At 44.6% G+C, this 10371-nt stretch overlaps 1 protein-coding gene across 1 annotated transcript in view; it reads left to right on the top strand.

The window, feature by feature from the left end:
• The first annotated feature begins 3740 nt into the window (after positions 1-3740).
• Positions 3741-10371, top strand: part of LAMA3 (laminin subunit alpha 3) — a 243722-nt gene continuing 237091 nt past the window's right edge. The window contains exon 1 of the mRNA XM_082418551.1: positions 3741-4732. Within this exon, the coding sequence (XP_082274677.1) occupies positions 4442-4732 (291 nt within the window). The 5' untranslated portion in view covers positions 3741-4441. The remainder of the gene's footprint in view (positions 4733-10371) is intronic.

The following is a 10371-nucleotide window of genomic DNA, read 5'->3' as shown; positions in this document are numbered from 1 at the left end:
TTCTTTTTCAGATTCTTTTCCCATTTAGGTTATAATCAACAAAGATCTACTGTATAACACAGGGAACTCTACTCGATATTCTGAGATTCTATCTACATGGCAAAAACTCTTGCTGGTCTTCTCTGGGTACCATCATTGGGCTGAGATAGCTCCAATCATTTTTTTATTTAATCCTTGTTGAAGTGAGGTATTTTGGACATGGAAACAAAGGGCAGTATGGCTGAACATTGCCAGTAGTGTTGCCTCCTGTGGTCACAGAGATCATTCAACTGGGTTCAAATCCTTACGCTTAGGGTGGCCCAAAAGGAGAAAATGTGAAAATGACTCAAGAGGATAATTTAGAGGCTGCTTTCTAATTTTCACTCAAAATCTCTGCCAGATAAGTTACTTAACCTTCATGTCAAGAGAATGAAGGCTCCATTTCTTAAATCTCCACTTAGCCTGAGCCAGATGATTTAATTGCTCACTACCTTATTTTCACTCATCCACAGAATGAGAATAATAATAATGAGAATAATGGCCCACTTACCTTTCAGGGTTAGCTCTGGGCTGATAGGAAAAAGCTTCATTGTAAAGAAAAGGTACTATTACCTAGGTTTAGCCTTTCTTTTATCCTAGCACTACTGCTTGTAGTAACACACACTTGGGGTGGAAAAAGGAATCCTCCTTAATAACAAATGTATAAAATTACCTGCTCTGCCCAACTGCATATTTCACATAAAGGCCAAACTGGAGTGTGTGTAGCAAGAGCTGGAGAGGAAATTCATGTAATTGGAATGTGAATGCTTCATAGGGCCTTTGGTGGAGCTAACTACCAGGGAGTGCCCTAATGCAGCGTACCAGTGTCAAGGTCCCAACCGAAGCTGGGATCTGCCTGCAGTGAGCAGAGACATTGGATACTGAGACTTCGGCTCCACTTTGGTTAACACTGGGGTTTCTGAGCTGAGACGATGAATCAGACGCAGGCCATGTGCCACGGGAGCGTCACTACTTTACAAGGAGCCATTAGATTAGGGGCCTGGAGCAGGGGCCCCACCACAAAAGGCAGTGGGGGTAAGGTGTGCTGTAATCCCAGGCAGGCACAGGCTGGGCTCTGGACACCATTTTGTGGTAATGAGGACTTGGTCAAGTCCCTTAACCTTGACTTCTGATCTATAAATAAAAGTGGGTGGTGTTAGATTCGTGTTTTCCAAAGCCCAGGGGTCTAGGGGCAATTCTCAGTTTTCAAAATGACCAGTAGAAACCCTGCCTTTATTTAGCAACATAGGCGGATGGAAGCTCACTTTCTCCACTTTGAGCTGGAATGATTAAAGCTCAGCGTGGTCATGCTAATTACTTCATGATAAGCCAAAGCCTATATTGACAGTTATATAGATCTTTGATAACATGGAAAATATTTAAGAAATACAGTTCGTGAAATTCTTTCCAAGCAGGAGGTCATGGGAGAAGAGTAATAAAAGGATATTAATATATATCCTTATATTCCTATTTTATGATAGAATGGTTGGGTTCCAAAAGATGCTCTTGATCTTTGGGTTTGCAGTGAAGCTGGCCAGTTGGACAGCAGAACTTCCCTCATTGTTTAGTTACCCCTGGTTTTCAGGGGGAGCTCTCGCCAGGCTCTTGTGTGGTATTACAAGAAGCAGTAACACCTTCTGTTTTTCTGTTTTGTTTGTATTCTTTTCACTGCTGTTGGTGACCCACCTACTGCTGTTGGTTTAGAACGATGTCATTGTTTTCTCTATGAAGTGATGATACAAGAGGAAAAGTGCAACTTGTTTTTAAAGTGAGACCAAGCCAATGGTAAGGTGTTGTTTAACAATACAATTTTAAGAAGAACAGTAATAATAAGCAGGACCCAGGATTTATATAATCCCAGTTCATATTCCTAGGACGACTTGGGAGGGCAGAAGGAAAAGCTGCCATATTGGGGAGGGGGTAGAAAAGAAGGAGAAGGAGAAAATCTATGCTTTCACCTAAAGAAGCATCAGTCATGAGGATAATGTTAGGCCCATCACTGTATTAATGGGACATGATCGAGTCTGACTATGCCATTGCAAGACAGTGAGTTTACCACCCTTGCGTGTCTACATTCTTGATTCTAGGGAAATTCTTTGCGACAATGGCATGGCAAGTTGCATTTCTATCTTAAGATCTGAAGGACACAGCTATGCATGAATCACTACTGAAGTATTGAGAGGTCAGCCAAACCCCAAATTCACTGTGTTAGTTTGGGTTTGTTTACACCCAACTATGCATGTCTGTCGCACCCACCCCTCTAGAGCTAAGTAAACCAATAGCTCCTCTTGTGCTTGGGACACTTCTGCAGCCTTCACACCTCACATGGCCCTCACCCAGGTGGCTTCCCCCCGCCCCGAGTCCTCCTAGGAGCATGAACTGAGAATCAGAAGCTATGGGTCCTGCTTATTATTCCTATTTTTCTTAAAACATGGGCAAGTCATTTAATTTCTTCAAGCATCATCTTTCCCCATGAAAACATAAGAGCCCCATTTTGCCTTAAAAACACAAGTTTGCCTTCTGTTTGCTGCCTTAGTGTTTAAAAGCACTTGCTCATACATTTCTTCATTTAAACTTCAGAGCAGCCTTTCTCCCTTCCTCCAACCAAAGTGTCATTATTCCCATCATATTTCCCGTATCCAGAACCACGGAGGGTCGGTGCTCCCGGGATGTTTGTTTTGGATACGTAGCCTTTACAGAGAGAACTTTACTAACAAATATGAACTTTAGATATGTACCTTTTATTTGTTCATCTTTAAAGCTATTCTCAGTGGGCAAACACACCTGTTGTGCCCTGACTTCACAAAGTTATTTTTCCATTGCAATGATATTACATACCTTCTGACTAGGGAGTGTAATAAAACATACCAAAGAGAAATGTTGTCATGTACAATACAGCAATTTGTATGTCATGCTCGTAATTTTTGCCTTTTGGAGCAAAATGCGAAGTTCTATGAGGAAGAGGCGTTGTTGTGAATCCACAGATGGTCAGTTCTGCTGCTGAGGATTCTGACATCAGAACCTCTCAGTGAACAGGCCTGGCAGCGTGGGGAGTCACTGGCTGGGTAGAGAACAGTTACTTCAATGCAGACTTTGCCTTCTTATTTGCCTGTTGATAAAATAATTTTGGAATCTTAGCTGTTTGTTGAACGTTTTCCTGCAAATGATCTTGTCCGGAAGGACATTATAAAAAGAATGTAAAATCTTTCTCACTTTTCTGCAATCTTCTTTCATCAGTTTAGACAGGACCGTACCACCTCGGCAGGACTATTCCAGGTAGTGCTGGGCACTCGTTCAGTTGCTTTATTAAAATATGAATGTTCTTATTAGGGCAAAGCAGTGTAGGTTCACGACTGGTTAGTTCTCTCTTCTTTCAACTGTTCCCCTTCAATCCCCATCTCAGTCTTTGAGCAGTGCTCTCACACACTCCCTCGTTCTTCCTTCTCCATCTTTCGAAGCTCTAGTCCTTCTTCCTCTGGGACACTTGTGTCCGTCCTGGCCTGCAGCAATGACACCCCCCTCTAATTGTTAGAGGCCTCTGCGGGCTCCGTTCTGGTGAGGTGTCCTGCGTGCAAGACCAAGTCTCAGCCCTGGGAGGTGGGGGGGTTCGCAACCTTTTCCCCAGAGGCCAACGTGACAGCTCGAGTAATACACTCGACGTCTCTGTTCACCTGTAAAATATAGCAGATGGGGCATCTGAAGAATTTCCTCCAAAGTACCTTTACCTCTGGGCACACTACAACTTGCGCTAGTGGCTGTCTTTAAATTGTGTACGTTCTGCCACTCCCTGTTCCCCAGAGCCCCTTTGATCCCACACTCAGTACGCGTGTGCAGTGCCATAGGTATCGCTGGTGCCCAGGGTCTGAGAACTGACGGGACTTGTCCTTTGACAACTGAAACTCATCTGGGAAACCACAGTGTCTTTGGTGTAGGTTCTGCAGGCAGTGGCAGTTGCCTCTGCTGTCTCACCCCATTCGCCGCAAGCCTCCTTCCCGCTTGTCCGAGATCCACCGTGAGGCCCTGGAGAAGAGGACTCTCGGATCTCTGCCCCGGCCGTGGGGAGGTGGGGCGGTCCAGGCCCCCGCTTCAGCCGCAGGGGTGGGAGCCGGGGACACGCCTTCCGCCCTCCCAGCTGGGGAAGCCGGCTGCGCGCAGCGCGCTGGCGGAGACAACGTCTGCGGGCCGAGGCCGGGCGCTGTCAGTTCCACATCCGGCGGGTGCCCGCCGCGGCCGCAGCACGTTCCAAACCCGAGGAGCCGCCCCCTCGCCGCGGGCTCCCGGCGTGTGGGGCGCGGGCGCGCCGCCGCCGCCGCCGCCCACACTCGGGCCGCGCTCGCTGGTCGCCGGAGGATCGTCCGCCGGGAACGCGGTGTCCCCGAGCCCCTTCGCCGGCCGCCGAGGCAGGAGGACCGCGCGCGGCGAGATGGCGGCAGCCGGGCGGGCTCGGGGCTGGGCACCGCGGTCAGTGCTGCCACTGCTGCGGCTGCTGCTGCTGCTGCCGCCGCCGCCCGCCGGGTGCGCCACCGCTCGGGACCCCGCGGCCCCGGCGCGGCTCAGCCTGCACCCGCCCTACTTCAACCTGGCCGAGGCGGCGAGGATTTGGGCCACCGCCACCTGCGGGGAGCGGGAGCCCGGCGGCGCGCGGCCCCGGCCCGAGCTCTACTGCAAGTTGGTGGGGGGGCCCACCGTCCCGAGCAGCGGCCATACCATCCAGGTAAGGTCCCAGGTCCCTCCCGGGCGGGCTCCCTCCCCGCGCGGGCCAGCCACCCTGGGCGAAGGGGTCGGGCCCTTTCCCCGCACTCTCGGGACCCGAGGCGGCCGGGAAGGGCTCCCCCAACCCCTGCGCGGGTCGGCGACCCCGGGAGGTGGGCGCGGTGCCCCCCGGGAGTGGTACTGGGGAGCACCGCCTCCGCCGATGCGCCGCTCGGGGCCGGGATGGGTATGCTTTGCCCATCCCGAGGTGAATGTAGGCTGAGGTTAAGTTTGGGCTTGCCCAGGAGAAAGTCCGAAGCTGCGCTCTCGGGATGTATTGAACTGTGGTCCTGTCCTGCCTCCGTCACCCAGATAGCGCCTGGCCAGGGCTTGAGCCCCCCTGGGCTTCACCGGCGCCCCTCCTTCGAGGCCCTTCATCTCCCCGACCTTACGCAGAGAAGCTGGTACCAGTTAGATTCCGTGGTGTATTTAAAGAGAGAACTTTTAGATTGTATCAGTAGTACCACTCCCACCTCACCAGAAAAACGCACCTCACCCCACAGCCTGAAGTGCCACCATCCAGAGCCATTAGGCGCGAGTGGACAGACACGGTGCTGAGTCCATCGGACTCCTACTGCGAACACCTGTGTAAATGCTAGTGTCGCTGGTGCTTCATCAGCATCTGGGAGTGTGCCAGGTCCTTACACACGAGCCTGGATCAGGTGACCAGGTTAAGAAATGTGCCTACGTCATCATGGAGGACATCTGGACTTGAACTCAGTCCTGACTCCAAATCCTCTTTACACTAAGCAGTCGTTGCCTCCCTCCCTCTCCCGGGAAGTATTGCTGAGGAAACTGTTGCCAGAAGAGGGAGTAATTTTGGAGTTTGGGCTCCAAAAGCGAAAGATTATCATTCCGAGTCTAGGTCAGTCTTTTAGAAGGTCTTTTGACTAAGCACTCCCATAAATGACAAGTTGTTGAAAATGCAGTATATTCTTATGCAATAGATGCTAATTTATTTATAAATTACATGCATGTATGACTTTATTAATTTGTGGGTACTATAAAATATACAAAAATAGAAATAAAAATAATGATGAAAATGCTTTTTTCTTTATTAAGAGCCCCAAATAATTTTGCTTTCTCTAAATGTTTTGTGACTGTGTATAATTAGTTATAAACAAATATACAAATGTTAATCATATATATAATTATTTTTGACAAGTGTAGTTTAGCACATATGATATAGCCATTCAAAGTTGGTTTTACATTATTACTGGAATTTAGTAGTTGTCATCACTGAAAAAATACCTCAAAAATACGTAAATTCAAATGAAAGAACTGCATTGACTCCTGAGTTCCAGAACCAGCTGCATAATTCACAGAGTCTATTGCAAAATGAAATGGAGCTGCTTGTTCAAAAATTATGAATTTCAAGATGTGGGGATAGCAGAGCATTAAACTAAGTGAGGGGTCTTTCTAAGAGTGGGACCCTGTGAGAGTTTCCTAAATTGTGGTACTCATACTTCTGCTCCATCCTCCAATTATTCTAAAAGTTTTTTTAAAGTAGAAACTTGGCCAGTATATGTTCATTTTTCAAGTGGAATTCAGTACTTCCTGATAGGAAAGTGTTGTGTTTTAATGCTATAAACAATAGATTCAAAGTTCACTCTTCATTTGGAAAGATGTTACAAAATTCTGTTTCCGTGTTTTTAAAATGTGCAAATATAAGAACTTTTAGAGTAACACAGTTCCATCTTTTCAGCAACAAAAGATGACACATTTCCAAACATCTGTTTTACGAAATGCTCTTTCCAAAGTATGCATTTCTTTAGAACAGTATTTACTTTTTCACACATTTTTAAAACAACACCTTTTCTTTGATGGAACAAAGTACTTCTATTGTTTTGTAAATATCTATCAGGTAGTCTATTACTGGCAGTCACTTGTCATCCCAGCAAAAGTCAGCCAATTTGGAATTTTTGTGAAAAAAAATGTATAACTTATCTTTAAATTTAAGAGGTCTTTTAAGTACTTTTCCATGAGAAAACCAGTGAGCCTGTGTAGTCAAAAGTATTTCATGATCACTCCCCATTTCAGTACAAGGTTTTAACTGTTCTGCTACTTAGGAGAATAGAATCCACATGTCCACTTTGCCAGGTGCACGTACGCTTCGCGTGTCCTGATCAGATGATAGCCTGGTGAAACCTCTCCTCTTCCCTTGAACAGACACTCAGGACTCTTGTGACCTGCTGACTTGTGGACTGGATGAAGGCCTTTAGGCAATCTGTATATTAAATATTAGAAAAATTGAATTTCTTCATTTTAAGTAAAATAAACAGTTTTAATATTCCCTTCCTGCACCCCACTAGATTGCTTGGCACACCCAACTTTGGAGAGAATTGTTCTAAATGTGGGGAGAGTAAAGGTAAGGAGAAGGAAGTTATCGAGGAAATTTTCAGCCGTCTCTTCTCCCCAGATTTGCCTAGAAATGGGCCAACTCTCATTCTCCTCAGCTGGAATTTTTATTAAGTGTCATAAGTTGGCACTACTCTTTTGGGAAGTCCACAAAAGTCACGTTTCTTGTTCCGATTGAGTTTCCAGAATAGGTGCTTAAACCTGGGTCCACAGGCCTAGATAGAGTAGGAAATGCCTTTCTGAGCTCACTCAACAGACTGCATTGCTAGGCCAAGGTGTAGCCTGCAGGAAGAGGATGCTATCTGGTGTTTTGCCTTATTCTTTCTCTAAAAATAGGGGGTGAACAACAGTGCTTTCTGCTTTCACAGTTGAGGGCCTGAGCAGGTGCACTGATGGCTGACGTGAGAGGGTCTCATGTAATGAGGAGAGAAGCATGTTGGAGACAAGAAGGAGAAGGCAAATTCCAGAAGCTGGGCTGTTAGACACTTGTTCTAGCCCAGTGTTGGCGGCAGCTGGTGCAGACCTGCCTTTCAGAAAAGTGGGTTTGGTGGGAGACGGGTGGAGGAAAGGAAGAGAGATTATGATTAATCATGTGGCTGTACCTGAGTGATAATCATTTTGAATCTGCTCATGTACAGCTCAAGATGGGGAATGGAGAAGAGTTAACAAAAAAAGCTCTACTTCTTTGAACTTTCTAAAAATAAATCTTTGGGAGCCAGCCAGAGTTTAGAATTTCAGGCCAAAAGGATGCAAAAAAATGTAAAAAAATGGATAAAAGTCACATCTTAGAAAAAAAAACCAGGGTTTATGGTCGTGATTCTATAATAATAATGCTGATACTTGAACGGTAGCGTGTGTCAACAGGCAGAACATTTAAAAAGTCTGCATTTTGTTTGTTGGGTGAAAAATGTTTGCTGTGGTTTCTCTGGATTTAAGATTCATTAAATAAGATTTTATATACTTGCTACTGCTCAGACATTATGTTTTTGGTGTTTGAGAGCTCTGTGATTCAGGGATCCTATCTGTCTGGTTCACGACTATCTCTCCAGTGCTGAACACAAAAGCCTGGAACAGAATAGGTGCTTGGAAAATATTGAATGAAAGGATGGTGGAGCGAAGATACAGTTGAAGTTAATATAAAGAGTAGACAAGAAAAATATGCAAATTAGTTCTATTCCGATGAAAAGTAATTATAACCGAAATATGTCACAATTTGCACTTTAACTTTAAACGTTTACTTACCTATGTGGAGTGTAAAGACATTATTACAGTCGGCCCTCAGTATCTTTGGGTTTCGCATCCACAGATTTAACCAACTGTGGGTCAAAAATACTCGGGAGAAAAAAAATCCAGAAAGTTCCCCAAAGCAAAACTTAAATTTGCCCTATGCTGGCAACTATTTACATAGCATTTACATTGTATTAGGTATTGTAAGTAATCTGGAGATGATTTAAAGTACGTGGGAGAATGTACGTACGTTATATGCAAATACTATGATGCCATTTTATATAAGGGACTCGAGCATCTGCAGATTTTGGTATCTGTAGGGTTCCTGGAACCAGTCCTTCACAAATACCAAGGGAGGACTGAATTTACTGACATCTGATAGAGGTGATGATAAAATGGAAGTGGAAGGCTGTGTTGAAAATATAACCTTGGGTTTGGTTTAGCTTGACATAAACACTATGCTCACAAGAAATGACATGCACGTATTTACCAAACATATGATCTTTGTTTTTCTTTTTTCTGGCCACGCTGTGCCGCTTGTGGGATCTTAGTTCCCCGACCAGGGATCAAACCCGTGCCCCCTGCGGTGGAAGTGCAGAGTTACTACTGGACCGCCAGGGAAGTCCCAGCAAACATATGATCTTGATTTTGTACATTGACAGCTCAACATATTTTTATATGTTCTTTCAGTGCACTTTGATTTATGCATAAGAATTTGTATTTAACCTAAATGATATTGATAGAGAAGTACACTCACCTGAGTTATGGCTAAGAGCGAGCATGTTTGCCACAAAGTAGTCCCAGTTGTGTGTTTGTGTAACTTGCACTAATAGCCATAAAGGAAACTCAACTTCACTAAGGCTCTGTTTATAGAACTATTGTGAAAGAGAGCCATTTGTTAACTTCAACAAGGGCCTTTTCCTTTGTGATACAGATGTGAAAATTTGGGGGAAATCTAAAACATTTACGGTGTCCATTGATATATTTGTAACAATTATTAATAGAGTTATTTCAAAACTTCAAATGATTACAGTCAGCAGTTAAGGACAAATGATTCTTTTCTTTTAATAAATTTATTTATTTATTTTTGGCTGTGTTGGGTCTTCGTTGCTGCGCGTGGGTTTTCTCCAGTTGTGGCAAGTGGGGGCTACTCTTGGTTGCGGTGCACGGGCTTCTCATTGCAGTGGCTTCTCTTGTTGCGGAGCACGGGCTCTAGGCATGTGGGCTTCAGTAGTTTTGGCATGAGGGTTCAGTAGTTGTGGCTTGGGGGCTCTGGAGCGCAGGCTCAGTAGTTGTGGTGCACAGGCTTAGTTGCTCCGTGGCATGTGGGATCTTCCCGGACCAGAGCTTGAACCCATGTCCCCTGCATTGGCAGGCAGATTCTTAACCACTGTACCACCAGGGAAGCCCCAAGGCATAATTTAAATACCATAACGTGCATCCATTTTAAGTGTGAATTCAATAATATTTAGAAAGTTTATAGAGTTGTGCAACTATTACTAGAGTCTAGTTTTAGAACATATATATATATATATATATATAAATCCATTCTGCCAGTCTCTGCTTTTAACTAAGTCTAATCCATTTACGTTTAAAGTGATTATTGATAATGAAGGACTTATTTCTGCCATTTTGCTATTTGTCTTATATATAAGACAAATGTCATATATGTCTTATATATATATGCATTATATATTTTTTGGTTCCTCAGTTCCTCTATTACTGTTTTCTTCTCTGTTTAATTAATTTTTCTAATGTGTCATTTTGATTTCCTCCTCATTTCCTGTTCTGTTAATTTTTTTTTTTTTAATTTATTTTTTGGCTGTGCCATGCGGCATGCGGGATCTTAGTTCCCTGACCAGGGATTGAACCTGTGCCCCCTGCAGTGCAAGCTGGAGTCTTAACCACTGGACTGCCAGGGAAGTCCCCCTGTAAATTTTTAAAAGTAATTTTCTTAGTGCTTACTCTGAGGATTACAATTAACATCCTAAATTTATAACAATCCAATTAGAGTTG

This window comes from Balaenoptera physalus (genome assembly GCF_965194825.1).
Source record: "Balaenoptera physalus genome assembly, chromosome: 12".
NCBI classification, from domain to species: domain Eukaryota; kingdom Metazoa; phylum Chordata; class Mammalia; order Artiodactyla; family Balaenopteridae; genus Balaenoptera; species Balaenoptera physalus.
This window is presented reverse-complemented; position numbering and strand designations above follow the sequence as displayed.